Source organism: Apteryx rowi, unplaced genomic scaffold (genome assembly GCF_003343035.1).
Source record: "Apteryx rowi isolate R43461 unplaced genomic scaffold, aptRow1 scaffold_77, whole genome shotgun sequence".
Lineage (NCBI taxonomy): Eukaryota > Metazoa > Chordata > Aves > Apterygiformes > Apterygidae > Apteryx > Apteryx rowi.
The window spans coordinates 2,310,528-2,336,436 of NW_020451060.1; the positions used below are offsets into that span (position 1 = coordinate 2,310,528).

The 25,909-nt window shown below is 37.7% G+C and overlaps 1 protein-coding gene across 4 annotated transcripts in view; it reads right to left on the reverse strand.

The window, feature by feature from the left end:
- SLC35D2 (solute carrier family 35 member D2) overlaps window positions 1-25,909 on the reverse strand; it is a 49,469-nt gene that overhangs the window by 17,768 nt on the left and 5,792 nt on the right. For 2 of the 4 annotated variants that reach the window (XM_026088470.1, XM_026088469.1), the window contains 7 exons: window positions 24,092-24,159; window positions 18,954-19,056; window positions 17,472-17,564; window positions 15,233-15,300; window positions 14,375-14,453; window positions 12,493-12,575; window positions 8,697-11,843 (listed from right to left, as the gene is read on the reverse strand). The exons of 1 other annotated variant lie outside the window; for it this stretch is intronic. In XM_026088470.1, the coding sequence (XP_025944255.1) occupies window positions 11,741-11,843; window positions 12,493-12,575; window positions 14,375-14,453; window positions 15,233-15,300; window positions 17,472-17,564; window positions 18,954-19,056; window positions 24,092-24,159 (597 nt within the window). In that variant the 3' untranslated portion in view covers window positions 8,697-11,740. Of the gene's footprint in view, window positions 1-8,696; window positions 11,844-12,492; window positions 12,576-14,374; window positions 14,454-15,232; window positions 15,301-17,471; window positions 17,565-18,953; window positions 19,057-20,068; window positions 20,138-22,083; window positions 22,157-24,091; window positions 24,160-25,909 lie in introns of those variants that run through there. One more of the 4 variants, XM_026088467.1, reaches the window with a different exon arrangement.

The following is a 25,909-nucleotide window of genomic DNA, read 5'->3' on the forward strand; positions in this document are numbered from 1 at the left end:
TTCTTTCCCTGAGGTTCAGACCTGCAGGGTCTCTGTGATTCAAACCTCTCACATCTTTCTGGTCCAGCAGACCAGGACTGGACCACAGAGCAGTAGGATTCTGCATACTTTGTGCTAGCCCTGCACCTGCGCAACAGTACTAGGATAGCAATATCTGCAGGAATAAATCCAGGATCAAGTGGATAAATTATAATATGGATGCAACTGGAGCAGGATAACCCAAATCACATTTAGCTTGCATTAGACTGCTGGTAATACTGTGTCTCATTTCCTGAAATTGTGCAAAGATTTGAGATTTGAGAAAATGTTGTATTAATAAATGAATGCAGTGCCTGTCTCAACAAGGTCTGCTGAAACATTGATTTTAACATAAGCAGTGGCTTGATTTGTAAGAAAGTTATGCACTATTAATAATAACAAAAATAGTGATCCAAATGTTCATTAAACCAGCCAGCTAGGTGAAGATGTGAGTGACCAATGTCCTGCTTGTGCCTCGACATCAAATGAGATGTCTGCAGGTGATAAACTGTAAATCTTGGAGTATGGTATGGCCTCTTCCATAAGACCACTAAGCTTGAGGTGCTAAGCCAGTGACAGTCAGTAAAGCAGATCTGTGGTTATTACCTCAGAAAAAAACAACTGTCAAGACTGCAGCAGTTCCGTGAAATGCTAACAGCTTAGTAGAGATGTCAAAGAGCTCTGAGATGTGACAGCCTAGCAGCACACTCACAGATGACATATTTTTGTGCCTTGTTAGAAGTCTGGAGAGTTTGAATCCCATCAGTCCAAGAACTAATGGACCAAATCTAACAGAAACCTGGCTTTTGAAATAGGTATAGCAAATCAGAGCCAACATCTCAGTACCCTGAGATCACAGCTGGTTTAAGGAAATGAGTCTATGTGCTCAAGAAGGCCAGACCTTTAAAATCACCCTGATGTGCTAGAAATACTGACACTGCCTTCATAGAAGCCTGGACTTTCCTGTAGAAGAGAATAAGCTCAAGGTGTTTGTGTGCCTGCCTGTCAACAGAAGCTCAGGAAACTAAAGGGACAATAATTTGCTCTGAAAAATCTGTGTCCTGAAAGCAACAATGTAATGTGCATATATTGTCTGGAACACCTCACAGCTATCTGGCTCTTCATACAAGCTCAGACAGCTACTGAGCTCCATAAGCTTTGCAGAAAGCTTTATTAGCTATAAACCTTGGAAAGAAGGGTACTGAACCAGTAAATATTGTAATGTTCTTTGCCTGGACCTCTGCCAGCTGTACCTAATGAGCCACCTACTGGGATTTCCACATAAAACACTGAACAGAAAAAGCCACGTTGCACTGGCCTTCCAAAAGCCAAGAACTGTTCTCCTTAGTATGAAGTCCTATACACTACCAACAAGTGTGGAGCCCCTACATTAGTCTGTGAATTATCAGCCCTTTTCTGAGCTCAGGATATCACAGAAATCCATCGCTTAGTGTCAGAGCACAGACTCTAGAGGAACTGGCATTACCTGCAGCCTTATGGCCAACAAACAAAAGCTGTGGGGAAGACGCACATCACAAGGTCTGCCTTCACAGCAGCCCCTGACACCAGAGGGACCTACGCCAGAAGAACATCAGAGCATTTTGTGCCCTGACATCAGACCAGCAAGACAGCAGAGCTGAGCCAGAAACTCCAAAGGCATGCAGACATTAAAACAGCAGGGTCAGATTTATTTACCCATGAGCCACACACAAGTGTGTGCTTTGACCTCCGCCAACAAGATGAAGGTGCCAAGCTATGATCTCATGTGATGTGGGCTTGGGATCTGCCCCCACAGTGCGGTAGCTGAGCAAAGCTTAAATCAAAGAGACCACCTGGGGAGGAAGGTGCGTCTCAGCATACATAAAGGATGGCTCTCCACCATCCCACAAAGCCAAAAATAATTAACAAATGTTCCACAAAAACTTGCCAGTTCCAGCCAAGTTTTTCAAGAAAACATAGTAGTTGTTTTATTCTTTCTCATGGTGTAAAGCAGCCATTCTGTAATAACTGGCTTTTAATGGGAGTTACTGTTGAACCACCCAAATAGCATGAAGGAAGCAGAACAATGACAGAGATTCTGATCCAGACATTCATAGGTGCCTGCAAACTTCACCTGGATGAAATATCACCAGGTGCTCACTTAAAAAGTTAGTTCAGCAACCTGCATGTGCAGGTGGCTACACCCAGAGGTGTGGCTTTAAAGATACAATTAAGCACTTATACTAAATCCTCTCTCACCCATCCCATCTTTCCCCAACCTCTTCATTCCTCAAGTCCTTTCCATTTGCTGATCACTGGAGCAATTCAGTGAAAAAACAGAAGGCAATGTTTGTTTTCCCTTTTCTCCCACAGAAGAGCTTGTGATCTTTATCACAGCTATGACGAATGTTGAATGTTAAGCTATAATACTTGGCATTTGTCCTTGTGCTTTCTACATTCAACGCACTTCCACAAGTACTTATCATATTGCCACTCCCAGGAATCAAAATCATGAGGTAGGTGCTTAAAGTAAATAATGCATATGCTTAAAAAGATTGGCTTTAAAATTCCTGTCAATTAATTCAAAAGTAAACTCATTTTCCTTTCTTCTGAGATTTATTTTATATATAACTTATGATCAGAAGGGATCACATCTAATCTAAATGCTACCATATTAGAGGCTGCTAATTTTCACCTGGACATCTCAGCACTGAAGGCAATAACTCATGTTTCACTGATGTGCAGCTTCTAGAAAGAAAGCCACTTTTGAATGAAGACATCAAAGACAAAATCTACCACTCAGTTGCTATCACTACTAGCAAGGATGATCCAAGAGGGCACCCTGCCCTGGATGTTGATTAGGGGTATAGAAAGGGGCTGCCCTAGTGACTCTGCACAGCAGCAGCGACGGATCACCACAGAGCCAATGGCAGCTCTCAGCTTCACTGTTCCTCCCTTCACTTTCTTCCTGCTCTTAGAGATACTGATTCTTCCTTACGCTTTTAGCTTTTGTTATAATTTTCATAACTTGAAGTTGTTTTTCATTTACATAGATTTCTCTTTTATTTGTGGTTTCAGACACATCTATCGAGCTTTTCTCTGCAACTGTGAGGGCTACAAAATGACTCTACATTTTGTAGGCTTAATGCTAGACAACCGCACTGAAAGACACGCAGCAGAGCAGCAGCAAAACTAGGAAAAAAAGCCAACTCAGGAAACTTCCTGCTCTGGACAGACAACATAAAATCTTTTGGAGTACTCAGTGTTTCCATCTGATTTTCTTGGTCTGACGTGAGTGTTGGGGCCTGAACGATTTTCCTCTGAAAAGCAATACCGCGTTCCTTTCAGAAATTGATTACTGTTACTCTGCACATGCAGAGGAGAAGGATTAGTACCATGTTTTTCATATCTGCTCTTAATCCTAGAATAACCTTACTAACTTTCAGAGTTTGGTGGAGGGGCAGCAATTGCCATTTAGTTAAAATAAATCAAAGGGTAAGTAATCTATCTTACCTCAAAGGAATATGCTTTTCCAAGCCCATCTCCTGCTCCTGTGACCACTGGAGAAAGTAAAAAGGAAAAAAAAAAAGAGGGATTACATTTGTTGTTCTGCTTTAGCTCGTTTTTTCCTGGATTCGTTAATCGTCATCTTCTGAGTTTCTTGACCATTGCTACCTAAATGGTACTCCTAAAGCACAGAATCAACCTTTTCTTAAAATTTATTTCCTTGTGAATTTTTCATCTAACAATCTTTGTCATGTAATTTAGCAGTTTTCCTCTTCAAAGCATTTTACTAATATTAGCAAATTCCTCCCAACTGTAACCCAGCTAGTACAGCAGGTAATTATTTTTCTCATTTTCAGTAGGGAGAAACACAGCAACAAACCAATTGTCTACAGGGTGGTAGAAATTTCTTCCATATGCATATTTTTACAAGTTTTGCTTTGCAAGTTTTTTACTTATATTTTGGTGATAGAATGGCAGGAGATAAGCACTAATTGGTCCCTGAAGCAGATGTAACATCTTTCTTTCACAAGAAATCTGTCTGTAAGGAAACACCACAGCAAATTTACCACCATCTATGAAATGCTCTTCTTCCAGAGTTTTCCTACTCACAGTCTACTTCTGGATTTAGTATCACTGGGAAAGTAACCAAGTATTGGCATATGTAAAGCACCCTGAACTTTAGAAGTTATGCAAACAAATACCAAAGAGGAAATAGAGAAAGAAAGCATTATTTATCATGATAAGGAAGAAATACAGTAGGAAAACACTAAGACAATTCCAAGGTAAACCTGGTAAGTTTTCAGAGCAAAATGGATTATTAGTCAGTATCTGAAAAATGCTTCTGTGCTGCAGATGTTTTTTTTAATGTTCCTAGCAGACTAGCAGATACAAAGCAAATGTCTATTGGGAAACAAGTTTCCACCTGCCAACTTTAATTATCGTGAATCTCAGCATCTCATGTGCCATGTGATAGAGCAAATCATTCAAACCTATGAATTTCACTGCATCCAGAAGATGCTTTTTAAAAAGGGCAGAGCATAAAAGGTGAGTCCACTGAAAGAAGCAATAGTCTCTCAAACTTCAGTGGAAACAAGGTTTTTGTATAGAAACTTCTACTCAGTGACCCTCTCCTTATGCACAGATCTGAGGCCCATGCCTCACTTAAATCAAAATGGGGCCTACATGTTATTTCAGAAATACTTGATCATTAGGCACCTCTTCTGCAAAGGAGTGAATTTCACTCTTCATTATTCCACTGTGAAATGTGCTTATTAAATGCTTATTAAATCCAGTGAGTTCAATGCCCTAATGTGGGGGCAAGAAGGAAGTACAAGAGTATTGATAAAGGTCCCTTGTTAGCAAGATGCCACCATCGATGGTGGCAGAAAATGCAGTAACTTTTCATTCCTTCTTCATTCCAATAATCTAACAAGCCTAAGAAAAATATCGACATTCAGTAGGAAGAAGGTATTTTAATAAGTATTTCTGTTATTTTTATGAGAACTTGTAATATCTCTAAAATAGAACTGCCAAGTGGCAGCCTTTGAAGTTTTTAGGCAAAAGTAGATTTGGTACATTAATGATACAATTAAGGATAGGCCACCAGTTCAGGAAAAACAGACAGGAGCAAAGTCAACAGGAACAAAGAAAAGCTGCTTTGAAGAGTGGAGGCCATATGCTAAACAAACTAGTCGCTTCACATATCAGGAAACTGAGGATATAGGCAATGTTATTAAAACTAAAGCATTTCCAGTAGAGAAAAAACATCAGAAGTAGGAATGGGGAAGGAATTCACATCTATTCACCATGTGTGTGAGCTTTTATCAGTTTGGTTATTTTCCTTCTCTCTCTAAGTGTGCAGAACTTTCTGGTTCTTAAACCGAAGTTACTAGGAGAGACAAAAAAAGAAGAAAAAAAGAAAAAAAAAGAAAAAGAAATGAAGGAAACCACACTTACTGGAAGGTGTGTTTTGTTCTGAAAGGATGGGGTAAGAAAATGCAAGGAAAACCTCTCCCAATTAGTAACACAACAGTTCATCACTTGGTTACAAGAAGAAAAATGTGAGGAAATTTCCTTTACCTGCCCATTCTCCCAGCGACCGAAAGAAAGCCTGAGGCAAGGCATTCCAAGTATGTGGGAAAATATATTTCAGAAATCGGATGCATTTTACCAGAGTATAGAAACAGATCAGAGCCCCAAAAACAGTGAGTAGCTGATGCTGGAACTCCTCCATGGCGAAGGCAAAGCCAGGGAGCTGAGATGAAACAGTCCTTATCTCCCTGAGAAATGCCTCTTAGTGCACTGCTGGTCTCTGAGCGCTGGCCTAGAAGTGAGGCATCTAATCAAATCATGTGATTTTTTTTTTTCCCTTCTAGGAGTGTCCGGAATTTAGATTAGAATAACATCTGTACAATACACCCAAATTTGTAAACTACTGAAAAATCCAAACTAAACAATGATTTCTGGTGCTTGCTTTAGAGGCACGGTTTTGCTCCTTTTCTGGAAACTATCCAAGAAAAAAAAAGAAGAAAAATATTTTTATTGTAGTTGTTTAAGATTCATAGAGACTAGACAGGTCTAAACCAAAACCTCAGATAAGAATACTCCAAACCTTGGGGTTAATACACATCAGCGCTATGTCTTACAGTGCTGAGGACTTAAACTCCCTAGTCCGGATACTTCCAGGGCAATTTCACACTGAACTTGTGCTAAGGTCAAAAAAATGGATTTATCTTCAAATTTTAAGAGTAATGACAATACCTAATTCTTTCTATACAGAGAAAGCAATATCATATAACTTTTCAAAGAGCTTTTGGAAAAGAGATTAATACTATTATACCCATTTTACAAAGGGGGAAATTATGGCATGAGGAGGTACAGTAATATATTTAAGGAGGAATAGGACTTTCAACTCTTTTGAAAAAATCTGCTTGAACTAGTATCAAAGCCGAGGACAGGTACCAAAATCCTAAGCGGAAAAACCATTTACAAGAATGCCTACTGCAAGAAAAATAGTCTGAAATTAATGAAACTCAGAAAAAAAGTGAATTAAAAAGAAAAATCAAAAAAAGTTAACATATAGAAATTCTCAGGGAAGACACAGAAGCAACCTAAACTCTTCTTTGTAGTAATCTGAAAGAGTTTTCATTCTTCAAAGATCAGTTTAAACTGGAGCAGAAACATACTGATGCTTATATATGCACTTAATATAAAGCAAGATAAAAGTAGTGTGTATGCTTTAATGATATTCCTCTATCTTTAACACATGGGGCATCTTTAAAATTTAATCTCAACTTCTGACACCCAGTAACCTTCAACTGAGGAGAAGCAGCACATGTCACACGTCAGGCAGAAAACCACAATATGCAGATGCATTGCAGAGAAAATATCAGGACTGAGTCACAAGGAATGTAGCACTAAGTCTATCTGTAACAAGATATAAAAAACAATACTATTTAGCCTAACAAGAACTCAGTTTCTTCATACATAAGATTTCAGTATACTTATAAATTTCAACACCCTAGCAGCTCTTGTTTTACTCCATAAGTAAGGTCAGTCAGAAAATAAAAAAGGTCTGAGTATTAAATTTCCCAAAGTATTTACAAACAATCACAAATTCTCTAGAGAATCATTCACTATTCAAGGAATATTTTAAATTTGGATAAGATGCACTGTATTTTTCACATGCAACAAGGATGCTGAATACCTCCTTTAATTGAAAAAAATCCCTTCTGTTTGACTATGGAGCCACAACCCAAACTTCTGTAACTGTCAGCCTCCTCTGCTGCACTTCTAGCTCTGCCTGTGCTCCCAAGCCACCCTGGCCATCTTCTTTTCCAGAGACTTTGGTCTTTCAATACTTCCTGTGCCTAATATTCTTAAAACAGGCTGAGATACCAAGAGAAACAACCAATAAATTCTTATGAATGTGAAGTATTAGTTGTTGAGCCCAGTCCAAGTTTTCCCCTGAGGTATTGCTTCTCTAACTTTCACAGGAATCATTTCAAGAACTTTACACATTGCATGGCTAGAAAGCTGCTTGTGATAGTCTCTGTATTTTTTTTCACTTAATCCCCTCCCATTACTGCTAGTCAGCTGCTAAGCAATCCTTATAATATTACAGTTTGTACAGATTATTGTACAGATTAATATTCCTTTCCAAAACAATTACTGTTTAACTGGAACCCGTTTGCAGGTTTTTGTAAAGCTTCTTCTTATGTTCCCTTACATAAGATACCTGTTACCATCTGTAGGACTTTTCAAGTTTTAAAAACATTAGACTGACTTATGAAAATCAAGTTCTATGGCTAGCAACATGTATCTACATGACCTTTAAGTAAGGGAACATGATTTTCTGAAGTCAATCCAATATTTTTAGAAGTAGCCCACTTATTAATGCCTAAATATGCATTTTGAAGGCTAATGCTTCTTTGTAATGCTTTATTTTTTCCTCCATTCAAAAAGAAAAGAAAATAAGGCTTCACACAGCAACTAAGTCATGCAATTTTACAATTTAGCATATGATTAAGCTAACATGAAGTCTGTAGAAAACTAAAATCAGGACTATCTACAGATATTTCCTAAGACGAATCAGTTTTAAATTACTGTACTACTTTATTTGCTGAAAGACATAATTACTCTACAAGAGGTTCTGAATGGACATTTCAATCATTGCTTAAATTGTAACACGAGAATTATGTCTGAATGAGCCCGTATAATCAGAGTTTCAACCAGCTAATTCAGAAGAATGAATATTTTCTCTGTAGATAAGGAGGAAGAATACTAACAGATTGAAGTCGAGTTGCTCTTTGAAAGGATGGACAGGAAATTTTTTTTCTTCCTTGGCCCATTTTGACACTCAACATTAAGTTCACTTGAAAGCTCTTTTTGTTAGTACCTATTTTGGGTTATTTCTAAATTATATTTTAAACCATTCTGAGTAATATTATCATAAAGACTATCATAATGAGGTCTGTATTTTAGCTAAGAAGTCCAGGCCAGAAGGACTTCAGAAACATGACATAAACAATGAATTCAATCAAATTACTTCCACTACAATACAGAATGAACAAAACTACTTCAACTATAGTAGAGAAGCTCATTGTACACAACACATTTATGCTATACAGGTGTGCTTGAAAGCATTTTTCCTTGTCCATACCCACAGAAATAAAAAGCAAGTTAAAAAAACATACTTTGCATCTATTTATTTATAAAAGGTACAGCAAAATAATAATCAATTAAAATGCATTTGGTAGCTGTTCCTTTGCAGGAACTACATCTTTTATTTAGTAGGTGCCATTAGGTTGTTCGTAAGTATTGCAATCAAACCGCTCTGATAATCTTTTAGTAACTGATGAAAACTTTCCTATTGCCTTGTTCCACTACTGAGAGTTGAGGCTCAGTATTTAAGATTTTGGAGGTAGAGGTGACTGGGAGAAAGAGGAGTCTTACGAAAGAATACACTCAAAAATATTGGAGGCTTTTTGATTACAAAGGAAATAGTTTTAAACCAAAGATCTCTCCAAAATATTTACAGACCCTCACCCTCCCATCCCCCTAATAGTTAAAAAAAATGGAAGTCACATCTCTTATCCAGCTCTGGGCAGCTGGAAAATCCAGACTTTTGTTTCCATTTCTAGGATCTTCCACTTCCAATAATCTGCAGTCACTCCTCCTTTTGCCATTTAAATCCGTGGACAGCCCAGCAGTCCACCAGAACCCAGTCCTTTCTTTGAGGTTGGTCAGAGCTCTGACTTCTAGTGGCTGGAAGCAGAAGCAACCCCCAAATCTTCTTTTTTCTTAAGGAATGCAGCTTGTACAAATACTAAAGAGCCAGGATATGGTTACAGAGACATCAGGACATTGCTGTTACAGGGCCAGATCCAAATCCATCAAAATCAGTGCAAGCATCCACTAACATTGACTAATGTCAATTCTACATAGAAACTGATGATCAGTGGCTTAAATGCACATCACAAGCAAGCAACCTGGTTTGAGGTTTTTAAAATTACGTTATATAATGTAGTGAGCAGATCTGAGCTTAAACAACACACCTAGTCTATAGAAGGGCTCTTGAAAGCCAAACCTGGATTGCAAACAGCTTCCACTGTTCTCCTGGGCTGAAACAGCCACATCATCTCCCACAGTCTAAGATTTCAGCAGTCAGTTCCAAAAGAGGAATTGTTTCTAAAAGCATGAGACAAATGGGGTGTTTGAGCATCATAACGATGCAACTGTCCTATTTTTCCAAAGAGTTTTTAATGGTTTGTAGCAGGGAATAGATGGAAGCCACATACTGATTTCTGCATCAGGTCTTGGCAATACGAAGACATTCACCTCAGTAGATGTATGCCTATAAAATTATTCCAGTATAGCTAAGCTGTGAAGTATCCTGTTTAAAGAAGGTAGCTCCTAGTACTTTTCAAAACACAGTGGTTTCATTTTACAAGGTTTTACAAACTATGCAGATTTTAGAAAGGAGATGAATAGAAGGAGGCATGAAATAATGGTACACCTAAGTAGATCAGGAGCTTCTGTCCCTTCTCAGTAATAACAGAAGAAAGCAATACTGTAAGAATGTTAAAAAAAGAGAAGGAAATGCAGCATCACTACATGAAATCTTTTTGCATACATGACCATACTGTGAAATCATTGCCACAGGAGGCCATGAAACCAAGAACTCAAGTCTGCTAGAAGCTGGTTATTCCACTGAAGCTTCTGGTATGAGCTACTCACATGCTTCTTAGATTTAATCCAGTCTGACCATTCACACGTTACACATAGAATAACACTTTTCAGGTTTTGCTGTATTTTAACCCAACTCAGACAAAACAAGTCATGACATACACCCAGTTCCATGTCAAAGTCTTCCAAAATCTCATTCTTCTTTTAATTTGATTATTTAGAAAAAATCTTGGCTCATGCCTGCCTGGAATTAAAAACTTCAGCAAGATGAATTACTCTGCTGTCCTCCAGCAATGCAATACTTCTAAGGTGCTTTCAAAGACTAATGCTTTATACTCAGGGATAATGTATCAATCAGCTGTACTTGCAGTGAAGGAAATAAAGATACAGTGCAGTGCCACTACTGTTGCCCAAAATAACCCAGCCCACCAGATCCCCATATCTTGTTTTTTAACCATGAGATTAGATTAGCCTTGCCCACTGTAGCAACCCCTTGGGCTTGTAATGACTCCTTGTTCTGAATTTAGCACATAAAATAGTACCAGATCAGCTTTCACTGCATATATTAAGACACAACAGGACACTGATCCTTTTTCCTCAACTAAACACAACAGTCAGTCTCCCACACATCAGTCACTTCCCCTCTTGTAATTTGTACATCATAGTGTCACTTCTGTGCAGTGTTAAGAAACTAATTATAGACAAAATGTCAGAGGAGGGGACTGATATCAAAAGGTGAATGTACCTGAACAGAAATAAATTTACCTTTATTACCTCTCCTAACTACCCGTATGGTACTGGCTCAGGAAAAAAACAAAAAACAAAAACAAAAACTTTTTAAGCATTAAAATGCCTCTCTCAGTCTCTTTCTTCCTTTGATCCTGCAGCAAAGTTATAAGGATCCACTTATAACAACAGTGACAACTGCAGCAGAAGACCATGATGTTACTGAGGATAAGAAAAGGACTGAGAGAATGACTACCCAATGCATACAAAACACCCAAGGCCATATCCCGTGTTCTTCAGTCAAAACATACACAGGGAACGATCTCGGGGTACAGCTCCTCTTTGACCTGTGCATTCTACGGTCACTTATACACAGGCAAATGTGTATGTGAAATCATTCTGAGTCACTAGTGTCTTTCATCTCTTCACTGATATCAAAGACCACATATGGTATAAGGCAGTGATAAACCAAGCTTCATGATCTTTATAGAGAGTTTTGCCTCAGAAACAGAACTATTTTGTTGAGTATAAATAGCTCCAAAGTCTAGAAGAATAAAGACATTCACAACTTGAGAACTGCTCATGGCATTTCTTCCTGTAAATTAGCTTGTGGTGTAAAAACAGCTAAAATGAAACTTGTTCACATGTGAAAAACCACAGTGTGCAAGAATATTTCTGAGCTGATGAGATGTGTTCACATCTATGGTAACTGAGGTAGATTTTTTTTTCTTGCTTCAAATATGTTCCAGCATACACTTGTTTAAGTTCTCAGCAGCGCTAAACAAACTTGCATCTTCAGTCTTTTTCAAGGCAGGCATTTTTGCTAACTCTTTGACTCAAGAAGTGCATTCTCTTCATCTCCAGGTTGCTTAGGCTTGCTGTTTCCTCTTAAGGTTAAAAATGAGTATCTCAGTCCTCCTGCCATACTAAAGAAAAAAGAATTAACACAGATGTCAGATACACCTGATATGGTATACCCGTCGTCATTTTATGGGTACATAACTTTCCTTCCAAAGGATCAAGGAATGCCAACCGGCATAAATTAGAGCATCTTAGAGCTGTGTAGATGTAAGCCATCTGAGAAACTAGCCCTGAGTGCACAAGGGTCAATAATCAGTTGCTCCAATGGATTCATATGAGCAGGTGCAACAGTTCATCCAAACACAAAATATAACAGTTCAGAAAAAATAACTCATATAGAAGAGCATAATTCATTGAATCAGTGTTCTCACTTCCCACACCACTTGGCTTTTGGAAGCCTCTGAGTTCAGAACTAATCAGATCCAACACTGCTAATAAAAAAAAAAAAAAAGGATGAACTCACAACCCCAATTAGTAAATCCAAAGGCATATTTCCATAGTTAAGATCCTACCATGATAACACTCAATATACATAAACAGACATTACTAATGGTAATGAATTTTACATCCTGAGGCAGTACATAGTGCTTCCTCAGGCTAGTAGTTTCAAAACTGCATCAGCCAAATGGGCCAAATCAAACAAAAGATAAAACTATATCTCACTGAGAAATCTTCAGCTTTAACAAATAAAGGCCAAGTTCAAGTTGCACTCACCAAATATTAAGCCCTATAAAGTTTAACACGGAGAATATGTAATCTCCACCAACCAACATTCCAATGTAAGCAATGGATATATTCTGAAAAAGAAGTAAAAGTCATGCAGTTATTTCATCTCCAAGAATATAAATGATACCAATTAATTCATTTTTCTAAGCAAATAGCTATACTCAGTTGTTGGCCTCTCTAAAATTAGTGTTTGAATTAGTTTCATGGCATGTCAACTTTATGGGTAACGCAACAGCAAAATAAAATCAACATGTTTTCTAAACATGAGCAATGCATTGAGAGTTACTTTTTGAAGAAACAAAGAAGAAAATTAGCTATTTGGCATTAGGCACAAATGGAACTAAGGCCACCTTCTGAAAATGCATTTCTTTTCAAGATTTTGGAAAACTCATTCCAAATCCCATTTCCTAAAAGCAGGCTTTGGTTTCTCCAAGCATAAAAGAGTATGTTGTAAAGTTACAATAAAAGCTCTTTATTATTGCTCTAAAAGGGTTACCTCCTTGTTTTGCCACCTAAAAGTGCAGTGAAAGCACTTGGCTCAAGTTCAATGCCGGCAGAGTTTTGAGTCAAAAATTTTTTTTTTCCCCTGCCATCAAGTTTCAGAAAATGAAAATTGCTTCCTGTAGACAGACTGAAAGCTATAGAACTGCATGCTCATTCTACCAACACTTTGTTGACTTCATATGTTTTAGCAGCTAGCATGGTCAATGACATCATTTCTTTGGGGACTACTGAGTCATAAAGTGCTTCTCAACTTTAAAGTAATCCAAAACCTCTCAAAAGTAATTATTGTTCAGAAAAATAGAAATAGCATTGCTCTATCTTAATGGTTCAATGCAGACATACAAAATTTAAAAGAACACCTTCAGGGCCACAGAAGAAAGGCTACTACATCAATCTTGCCAGCTTGCAAAAAGACAACTGTGAAAAGAGAACTGCTATCTTACTTTTGCAGATTTTGCCATGTTGGAGGTACTGTTTTCCTGTCATCTATGCAAGGGAGCACCCTGAGGACTCTTACTTCTGTACCTGAACTAGTTTGGGTGACACAACTGTCAGCATCCACAGCAGCAAAAGATAAATCTTTTAGTAAAACGCCTCCAGCTTACAACTCTGTGCTCCTCCCCAGACTGGTCTACAAAATGCTTGTGCAGTCAGTGATCCTCCCAGCTTGGAAGCTCTGGCCTCATCAACACAAAGGAAGTTGCACTGGTTTTATTTTAAGTTGGGCTACAGAAAGAAAACAAACTGCAAGGGCAACAGCTTCAATTTTTAAGAGAGGCTTGTTTTAGTGATCATCAAATTGATCAGAATTCACATAAATGAAAATGAAATAGTCCATTCAGCGAGAATGCAAGTTCCCACACAGAGGCAGAAGCAAGTTACCACAAAGCAATAAACTTCCTACTACAGTTTAGCCATTATTTTGTATCGATGAATGCCCTCTTGATCAGCAGCAATGAAAATAAGTAAAGAGGGTTAATCTGCATCAGTTTGCCATGCATTTGCCTAGGCTAACTCAGCTAACTGGCAGTAACTTGTTAAAGAACAATAGCAGGTGACAGTACAATAGAGATAAATGTGGTTGAATGTACAAGTTTTATTTAAAACTGGTACAAGTGTCTCTTGTAGGAAAAAATCAAGTCCCATTTCTTTCTAGAGTACATCTGAGTTTCAATGAAAAGAAAACAAAATCCTTTTGTAGTGTAGATCTCCATAATGCAAAATGCAACTATGGCATGATCAGTGTCACAGGATCAGTCCTCATTTTGAGTTTCCAGCTCAAAACATAATCAGGATGCTTGCTGAGGCAATGCTTTTTCCTGCCCACTTCAGTGTTCCCTTCTCCTTCTTCTGCTCTGTAACTTACCTTGATGGCACCAACTACTGTTGTTGTAAGCGCAGAATTGTAATGACTGCATAGGACAGTAGAATACATCAGGAGAAACCTAAAGTAAAGCAACAAATTTTTGAAGTACCTCCCATAGGAACTAACAAGTTTATCAGCACTTTGAAATAAACAACATTTTTCAGGATCAATATTTTACTGGGATCTTCAATCCTACCTGTTCCAAACCCTAAAAAAGATATTGTGGACCGGAATTTAAGTCTATGATGTGCATGTACAGATTATTCAAAATTCAGCCTAAAAAGGAAGTCTTTCTGTATGTTGCTAGAGTTCTAGCAGAGAGTTATATGTGTTCTCTGTGCTTCTTTAATCACTACTAGCAATAGAAACATCCATATTTGAAGTTAGTTTGACCCCTTGGTCGATGACGTGTGAAAGAGAATAGAATAGGAACCAACTCACTTTTCTATTCTTCTTTTGGCACTGCAGTGCCAACAGGAACAAAGCTTTGTTTCATTACTTATGTCCCCCATACTATTCCAGGTACTTCAAAGAACAAATACATTGAAACAGTTCCTACACTAACAGCCTTACACTCTTTGAACTGCAAAGAAAGTCAGATAATCAGAAGAGACAGCTAGCAGAGACAGACATACTGAGTACAGAAGGTGAAAAGCTAAATGTCATGTTGTTGACCACTGCACTTGTGAGGACAACAACACAGATAGTATTGGAAGAATTACTTATATTACTAGAAATCATTAAAAGATAAGACAGAAGCATGGGAGAGAAATTCTCACACAACTTGTCAGTAAGCCTTACATTTGAGATTTGAAATATGATCATTGAAACTTCTTACTTGAACATTCTGTGTCTTACCCCAAAAAACAGGAAAGAAGAAATTGAAAGATGAACAAAAAATTTGTCCAGTGCTGGAAATCTGTTGCCTATTAAAAAACAATAGAGAGAATTATATGCTATATAATCAACTGTAAACACAGCTAAAGTGAAAGCGTGCAAAATTACAAAAGAGACTAGAGTCCTATTAGAAAGGTTTATATTACTACTAGAAGCAGTTTGATGCATTTAGCTTCAGAAACAGCAGGATAACAACATCCATGATACCTAGACACATTTTTAAACTGTCTTAAGGTATAGCAGGGTAGACATAAGACTGCACACTGCAAGCAATGAATACAAATATGTATTTTATACAGGATTTGTACTTTTTATTTATTGATGGAGATATCAGCACTGCAATTAACATTATATTACAAATAGTCATGACATGAGAAGAGAGAAAAGCAAATAAAAAGACATTTGATATTAACCTGGTCCATTTAGGTCACCTATATCAACACAAAGCTCAGCAGAGGCTGAAAAATTACCTGAGAAACAGGGTAAGTGCTAAGGCTGCTGGTCCACACTGAGCTGCAGCTAGCTCAGCCTCCAGCACCTGAGCTATTAGATCTGAGGTACTCTGGGCACCTCTGACCTGCTCACCCTGCTGGAACCGCGCTGGTGTGCAGCAACAAACTGCAAAGTGTTGCAGAGGGATATTGTGGGGTTCATTTCTGTTCCATTACCTCATGCTTTCCTGTCCTCCTAGCCAGCCAGCTGGCAAAGGACAAGTGAGTAACTGAGACGGTCACAACCGCAGCCTTTACAAGACATAGTAGCTACTGCTCCAGAACTAGCTAAAGGAGCAGACACAATCTTCCCATCACATAGACAGGATACAAATATTTTTTGACAGGAACATGCTGTGCATTGTCTGTGATGGATTTAAGGCAAAAAGCTCTTCTAGGCTAGAAGCAAGCCAACTCCTATGGCCTGAAAATTTGCTAAATAGAGGTGTTATCTAAAATTATTTGTTTATTATTCAATAGCATTTTTCTGTTTTCTCCTTTTTTTTCTGTGATTGAATTGATATATGTCACATCGACACCAGTCATCCATATCATGTAATGGGACTTCCTAATATTAAGTGAGCAAGCCAATACATGTACGCAATAGGCACTACACATTTCTTTGATATTTATTTATTCTTTCTTTTCAGGTAATTGAGCATTAAATTCTTTGTGCCAAATCAACAGGTGGGCACAATGCAATCTTTATTTTTTCCCACAGAATAAACCTAGCAACAAAGTAAACTTCCTTGTCCAGTCTTCCCAAAATGCCTCCAATCCTGTTTGGTCGGAAAATAGTTGAAACCTTACAACCCTATAAATTTGGCCTATGCTGAGTCCCAACAAGGGCACCAGCTGCATTGTCCTGAGCTGGCACAAGGTCATACTGGACTGACGTCACAGGAAGGCATTTCCCATACATAAAAAACACATCATTTTTTCAGGGACTGACAGTTTTTCCATGTAAAATAGACTTTTAAGAACACAACAACAAAGCATCATGTGAATTAAGGACACAACAACATACAGTGAAGGACACTGGAATGATTTATGACACCTACCAGCTCTGCAGTGATTTTCAGCAGCAAATATTAAGTATTTCAAAGGAAGAATAAAAATCATTAGCCTCATTTTAGAGATAAGAAAAATGTGACTTAACAAGTCTGTGAGGGGGCAGCAAAAGAACACAAATCTCCTGGTCTGATACTTTATCTGCCAGAATATATTACTCACAGTATTATACTGTATTATGGTTACCTATGGAGGGTCATATGGTAGTTCTATGAGGACATGAAATGTAGGTTACTAAACTACTGAGACTAAATAGGAATCTCTTTTGTATATCAGAATGAGAGAAGGACTGCAAACTGCCTGTTTTTTGGTATTTGTAGCCTCACTTTGGAGCATGTGGCAAATCTCATGGTGCAGCTGGATTCTCAACCACTCTAGCTGAGAGTCCTCACTCATTTGTTAGTTCTACACAATGACTGATGTTATGGCTATCACACAGCTTCAGCTTCTCCTTAGAGAGAATAATTACAGGTTCTTTCCTTTGAAGGGAAAGTCCAAGTCACATAATTACAAATAGTAGCCTCTAACATGGAAGATTACCTCATAAAAAAAAAAATCACAAAGAACAACAATAAAAAAAACCAAAACAACTCAACAAATACCACTACCAATCTGAGATACGGAATATTGCTTCTTACCTGTTGAAAGTCTCCAGTAGAAAAACTAATAATAACTGTTGGAACCACCATAAAACAAGCATTATAGAAAAGGACGCCGTATTTTCCCAACTCCTGTAAAAAATGGAAGAGTGTTTGGAAATATGAGCCATCTGAGAGCAACAAACTAAACACCGCTCTGGCAGTCCTTCTGACATCTTTGTCAATGAACAGGCAAAACATAATGCACTACAATTTAAAAGACAAGCTCGTGACAATTGGGTTCAGTGTTTAATACCGAGCTGAGCTTCTTTTTCAGTCACTGTCTGCATGCTCAGCAAATTATTACCGCTCTGCTATACTTTCAAAAATTTCTATAGAGCAGCAGCTAGTCAGAAAGTTCCCCAGACACAGGTCCAGAACTGCTTTGTGTTAGACTGCAGCAGAGCCTGGCCAAGGGATTACCTGTTCTAAATACCTCATATCCACCCCAAAAGCGTAGAGCAGGGGGGTGCTCCCTAGGGCCACTGTAGTAGGAAAATGAGTAAGGCCTGGCTCCTAAACAGAGCATCTGGAGTCATCAGTAACTGATGCCACTTTAAGCAGCTTGAAGGACCCTCTACACCCTGTTGGTTATCTTGCTTGATGCAAAGGCAGAGGGGGATTAGGAGAATGCAAAAGCAGCCTTTCCTTACTCCAGATTCAGCCGTGCTACTTAGCAAACCCCTGGGGCTTAGCTTTTCCTTTAAAATGAAAGCCTATACTTTCCAGAAACCTATGGAGCCATTAAGTATTGCTCATAAAGCAAAGTACAGAGTCTGGATTCAGTGTGATTCTGAGATTATTAGAAGATATATATTTTCACTGTACAGACTGACCCTCTAAAGTCAGTGACAAAACCTCAGTCAAAGACTGCTCTTTGCTACAGCTTGCTATGTTTTCTTGGCATTGTATTTGAAAAGCAGCCTGTTCAACATTTAAATTATAATGGATGAGGTATCATCTATTTCTTTGGCATATCAGTGTATAGTGTAGATTTGCTTTTAGATAGCCAACGAAGGTATCAGTTGTTGTGGCTGTGATGATATTAATACTTGTTGACTCAAACTTGAGAGGTCACAATTCCTCACCTTAAGTTTATTTTACATAAACCTCACTTAAAGTGTATGTCTGGTCAAAAAGTTGCAATCTCAGTTATATATCATGCTTAGAGGCAAATAATTTGCTTTTGTTTGGGGGATATATATATATTTTTAAACAAAAGCAACAATTTAAAGCCACTATAATCCCTGCCTCAAAGACTTGGGAGAAAATAAAATACACTGTTAGCCAAGCCTAGCCTGAGATACTCATAAGAAGTTTTCCCCAGACTGTTCCATATTAATGATGCATATATCAAGTGAAATATGAAAGCAAATTAAACAATTCATTAGGTCACAGCAGTACATTCATAAAGTCATAAAATAAGTAACTGGTTACCATATTTTCATAATGCTAAATTCAACCCAATCACCCCACAGTTACCTTTGGATCAATTTTCTGCTTTGTGTAAACTCCATTTGCTGCTGTGAAGATATCATTTAGCAATACAAAGGTGTAGCCCTCCAGATTAAAAGCTAGATCAGACCTTGAAAATAAATAATATACTGTAAATAAACAAACAGTATACAGTACATTGCACTACCTTGTTTACCTACAAAAATAACATAGATGAGGAAAAGCAAATTCTAAGAACTCCAGCAAGTTACAGGCTTTGCCTGAAGTCTTTTTTGTATATCAAGATACTTCACATTTCTCCACTCACATCAAAATAACAAACAAGTCATCAGAGAGTTCCCAGAACGCAGTATGGTGAAAAGAAATGTTTGATTCTCATTTGGTGAAAATTTTCATGTCTCAATCCTGACAAGTTGTCCAATTATTACTGAATATATTTATCTATTTCTTTTAACACGAAAAGTAGGAAATAAAAATCTGACTACTTGTTTTTCATAGTCAGACCAGACATATTGTCATCTTTTCTGTTTTGACTTAGTTACCTCATGGACATAGGGTAATTTATTTAATAGGAAGTGGCTCTGTCCAAGTCACATCACATGGAAATTATTTACCTTCGTACATAGCAAAGCCAAAAATATAAAAATAACGTTACATTTTCATTTAAGTAAAGGAATTCTCAAATAGAAAAAGCAGAAGAAACAGATGAGTATTTTGTGAACTTATCTCATATTTGAACTTGTTCAAAGTGATAAAGAAGTAGACATTGCCTAACTCAAAACAGTATCTGACAACTAAAAGATCCCTCTTTCTACCCAGAACAAGAATATATTTTTCTAAGATCATTAAAATATACTGACACTGTAAAAGGAAAGCAGTAGTTCTCACATAGTTCTAACTTGCTTCATTTATATTTCTGCAAACATGGAATATCTAGGGAGAAAAAAAGAAGCTCCAAAATATTTCCAGCTGGTGTTTGATTTTTCCCTTTGTGTAACTGCATCTCCCAGTGATGTCAGTAGAGAGGTTTTCCAAATCAGCTTCACCCGGAGTAACTGAACTCAATTTAGGGCCACTTGGCCCTTAGCAAGCAAGAAAACCCTCCTGTCATTATACTTAGTATAAACAAATGAAAGCCTTACCCAGCTGCTATGAAGGCCCCGAGAATGATAGCTAATACGCTGACTATAATACTTAGTGGATATCTTTTCCTGTAGACGAAAATTGGACAGTTCACATTTTTGTTATTAAAAAAGGAGATTAAATGGTGGTCTGCTTGAAAAGTTTCAATGCAATCATTAATCACAGAACATTTAATGGAAGGACACAGCCTTGACAGCCTTACAGAAGCGACATTACTGACTAAGGGAAGTTCTGTCTCTTTTACACTGTCAGACTTTGGCCCTGAGAACAGAGACTGATAAAGCGCCACAAACATTCTGCTATGAAATAATTTTCAGAATAAAGATTAAGGTTTAAAATATGAGTGCTGGAACAAATTGCCATCTACCCTATATTAGTACTTATAACAGACATATTTCAGTGTCTTCCAGTAATTCACTAAAGGAAAATCACTACATATCTCTTGGGTGGTTTGTCATCTCATCCTTTCCTGGGGAAGATGCTATATAGCGCAGCATCTGGGGTATTTCTAAAATATATACTTATTTTGAAGTCAAATGGAAACCCTGCGCCTGGGGTGGAAAGCATTGACATTTATGATGCTCTTCAGTATGTCTACATTAGCCCTGCTGCAAAGTAGGGCAAAGCATATCTTTATACTGCTTCTTATACCTATGCTACTTTATTTAGAAATGTCATAAGCATTTTTATACCATACTGCAATGGTCCATACAGGCATTCTCCTAGTTCCTTAACAATAGCTCTGGTCTGGCCCGAGAGAAAAAAAATCCATCAAAAATGAGTGTTTACTGCTCTCGAAGAAATCCTGTGTGTCAAAGGAGGACAGCTGTGGACCACTGTCTCAACAACAAAGTTGTGGGCAACCTTCAGATATACCAGACTCTGATCATAATCAACCTTGAAGGTAACAACCCAAACCATGACTGCTTTTGAAATCCTGAGGTAAGCTGGTATAGACTCTCCAGTGTCCTCTTGTTTCCAGTCCTGAGAAAATACACTGTGGCATTTTGCACGAGCACAGCATCCTGCTCTTAAACCTCCCTTAGGTTAGGAATTTGCCTGCACTCATGCACCACACTGCTGCAGTCCACCTGAGAACTGAGGACAGCTTTGCTGAGAGACATTTTCCTCCCTTGCTAGGGCATCCTTGGGCCAAGAGGAGGAGATGGCAACTTCTGCTTTTCCTATGAAAACTTATACTCAGCAAAGAATCCAGGAGCATCCTGAAATAAGAATCAAATTGACCATTTGCTGCTTCAAGTGAAAGGAGATGGCAATCTAATGGGGGCTTTTCAGAAAGCTTTTCCTCTGACCATTGCTCTCATCTTGCTTGGGTTCAGCTTCAGCAAGCTGTTTTTCCCCTTGTGACCTGATTTTATCCAAGCACAAGCCACCTGGATAGAGCTATGCTGGTAACAGAAAGTGTTACATATTCATATATCTGTTCTTGCAAGCCATAGTACAACTGAAACTAATGATCCCAAGTTGCAATATTTTAAAAATCTTAATTTCTCATAAAAAATAAACTGATGTATTTATAATTAAAGATTTTTTGAAGGAACCTAAGCACACATTTTGTTTCATTAAACTGGCCTGTGTTAAGACCTTGACCCAGAAAGCTGCTCTGTATATGCAGACTGCCATACTATCATCATTGGTTTGAGATATAAGGATCTGGCTGCTTGAAGCAGTTTGCAGCACAGGGGCCTCCAAGACTAAAACCAGCAAACGGCAACCCCTAAAAGAAGACTATCTGAGTCACATTCTGCTTACCTTATTCCTGTGCAACAGTCAAGAGACTGATTTGTGTAAATGAGAGCAAGCAGAATTTTTTTCCTGTATTCACTAAAGTACATGCATCTGTGCCTTCAAAAAAAAGCTGTATAAAACCACTTTGCTTCTCTCTATCTGACAATAAAAGTCAGTCATCCAATAACCTGATGAGATGCCACAAGTACACAATTTGATATGATCTAAAATAAAGGTATCGTAAAAATGGAAAAAAAAAGATCACCCAAGTATGATGATTTCCAGCAGTAATGTAAGTGGAATGGTAAACTTCCTGAGCACTGTAAACATCGGCAAACYGTMAAAAAAAAAAAAAAAAAAAAAAAAAAAAATCCAAGTGCAGGGTCAGGTTAATGGCATTCACACGTTCTAATTCTTATTTAATTTTACTAAGCAGAGGATGAAAATATTAGTCTAGCAATAAGCAATCAAAACAAATTCCCAGCCTCTTACCATACATAAAAATGTCAGTCTGACACTACAGGAAGATTAGTTAACCAAATCATTGAAAAGAATGAGATTTGCCAATTTTTAAAACAACCATAACTGGCTACCTCCTAAAAAGTCCCTTCATATCAGAAAAAGGGAACAAATGCTATTTTCTGCCTATCACAACCCAAGTGAAATAATTCTTTCTGCAGAAATCCTGGACAAAGTAATGAAGATCTCTATTGTAAACTTAAAGGACAAGCAATAAACCTCTCTCTGAAAACATATACCAGAAATAAAATACAAAGCAAATACACTTAGCAAACAAGCTGTACTTTAGAAAACGTAAAATAAATCCACAAGAAGAAAATAAAGAATATACTAAATACATGAAAGGTGGGACCAACTGCAACTATGAAACAAATAGCTACATTTGTACAACATATTGTTGGTCTGCTCAAAGTTGGAAACCTTTTGGATCAATTTGAGAAAACGCTTGCATCTAATACTTTGGAAAACTGAAAGCATGGACAGCTGGAAAAATTAATCCTCCATTATAAGATAACTATTAGTAGTTGCATTAATATATGATACAAATCATAACATTGAGTTTAATTACAACAAATTGCCATTTTGAACTTACACAGAGATCATCTACACCTTGTAGATGCTTCAGACAAGGTGGAAAATTTCATAACGTAAACAATCATCATATAATGTAACAAAATGTTAATGATAGAAACACTGCAGCCATTCCTATTTTTTGTTATGAAAAATCAGTTATGAATAGTAAATCTAACACAATTATATCAGCTGTAGAAGGAGGAGATTCAGCATTTATATTTAAAATAATCTAATATTGGCTAAAGTGCTATTTACAACAACACTGCTGAACACAAGCTTTTATCTGCTTAAAAAGTCATTTCAGTGCGGTGATTTGTGAATGTGTAAGTCAAAGATGTGCAGAACCAGGTGCCTCATGTCGCTAGTCAGAGAAAATTCATTTGTTAGATAAAAAGCAATGTATTTTCTCTTCCAGCCTCTCAAAGTTATGAAGTATTGAAAACCTACAAAATTCCCAATTTTGATTTAGTTTACTATCAAATCCTCAGGAGTCTGTAATAATGTACAAGAAATTGCCCCAACGGTCTCTGATACTGCTATAGTCATCATGCTTCTGCATTCCTCTTCCATGGAGAATTTGGTCATTTGATCAATTATAGCAGGTCCTCTACAAAATGCATACGTTTACAGCGCATTTACAGTGTGAGAGCAGCTTACAGGGAAGAGCCCACCAGCCCATCAGCAGTCTCTGCCCCTGGTAGGGCTACACCACTGCCACCACCCCACTGCACAGGACTTCTTCCATCACTCAGACTGTCCTCAATAACTTGTGCCAATATCACAGCATGAATCTTTTACATATTCTTCTTCCTTCAAAAAAAAGTCTTTCTTACAGCTTTAATCCCTCTGCTTAGGTCACCCAGGAAAAGCTGGGCACGCGGATAAGAGGGGAAAAGAAGTTGGAAAAAATGGAAAGCACTTCCATTGTAGCACAGTTTTGATTTTCTCTCGGTACAGGCCATGCTCAACCCCCCCAAGAGAAGCATGTAACTTGTAAACAGATCAAATGTCTAGGTAAGAGTTTCATAGTAGTATCAGGGGTTTGGACAGACATCATCCATTGAAATTATTATGTGTTTAAGTTCTTATGCAATGCTTCTTTTAAGTGTTTATTTTGTACTCCCCTTCCCCAAAAAAGGGTGAAAGCCAAAGAGTCTACTTATAACTTCTGTTTACTGTACCTGAGTCTGCCGGTACTTGATAATCCACTTATGTGGTTTCCAACATAAATCAGAGGCAGAGGAAATAACTGTGATAAAATTAAAAGCACAACTCAGATTAGATCTATGTTTTGAAGCACTGTTGAGAAGCTTTATTTGACAGAATTTGGTATCTGTAATATTAGATATACTTTCAGCAAAAAGAGGGAGGTGTTAAAAGAAAAAAAACTGTGGTGCAAACTGATCTGCAGCCCTTGGTCATGGGCCATTTATGACCCTATCTTCACTGATTTCAGTGGAAAAACAGTGATTTACCTCTAATGAGACTTAGAGTCTATTTAGATTAAATTATATATTTTATTTTAATTACTTTAACCCTCAGATTAATACCCTAATGTTTGGATTTAGGTTTAAAAGTAATATTAATAACAGTAATAAAACAAGCAAGAGAACAGGAAGAGTAAAAGAATGAATAAGCTGCAAGTATGCTATGCTTCTCTGGATACTCCACATATGTTAGTATGCCTGGAAGAGATATCATTTTAAATCTATCTAATGAATTACGCTATCTGAGATAGTCAAAAGGACAGATAAGTATTTAGGGCTAGATAAAACTTTAGCATTCCCAGCTTCTAGCACAATGACACTGACTTTCACAGGAATATATGGGCCCTAACACAATACAGATAAACAATAATAGAACTTCACAGCCTTAAGAAAATGCCCAAGAAGACAGGGATCCCCCGCAAGAGTCAACTACAGTTCCGAGTCCATATTCTTCCACTACAGAAAAGCTACAGAAGATTAAAATCAACCAAGGTAAGTAACAGGGACAAAGGTGGCACGTGCATGTATTCCCATTCAATATCAGCCAGTGGAGCTGGCAGAAAGACAAAACACACCCTATACCCCAACGTGTGCAATAGCTGGGGTTGCTGTACCTGTATGTCCTCAGGAGACACCGTGCTTGTTAGAGGCTAGGTTCTTTCAAAGCTTTGTGTGCTGCAAAAGCATAATGAGGAGTGGGCTGCTTTTCACCTACCTGAAAAAATTATGCCACTCTTTCACAGCAAAGAGGAGAGAGGGGAGAAGGAACAGCAACAAATACGCAGCCTAAAAACATGAGCTTGCAACAATATAGTACACTGCCTCTTCCTTCTGCAGACTAAAATAGTGTTCATATATAGGATGAAAACAGAGCTGATACTATATTCTCTTTCCTTTAAAATTCATCTGTTGTGAAGGCAAAATTACAATCACCTGCCCTTCATCTAGCACAACCTCAGAGATCACTGAAATATTTACTTAAAATGGGTCAAAAACTCCAAAGCTTTTTCACTAAAATAAGCGTTTTAAAACTCTAGCTGAAAACATTGAGGCTGTAAAGCAGTCTGGGAATCAACAGGGATGATAACCCTAACGCCAGTGAAGGCAGGACATTGTGGTTATTTATTACAGTGAAAGAGTACTTTACAAAGTAAAGAAATCAAAGAGCAATGCAGCTGATTCACTGTGACTAGCCAAATCCTGCACTACAAGCCATATGCAATTGCTGAATGCTGCAGTGCTGATTACTCCCAGTATAACCTGTAAAGTCTTTCAAAGGATAGATATTATTAGGAAAAAGAAAATGGGTGCCACATTTTTTAATGCCTTTGTATTTAGGTTAGGGTGAAGTCTCCAGTAGGAAGTGTAACAGGATTAGGGAGGATGTGGGGGCTTAGACAAGTTTTTTTTATGTGGAATTCAAAACTACCAACTGGGACAACCTCCTCATTCATATTAAGGAAAAAATAAGAATTGTCCATGTTTATAATTGACAATTAGATATTCCTACAA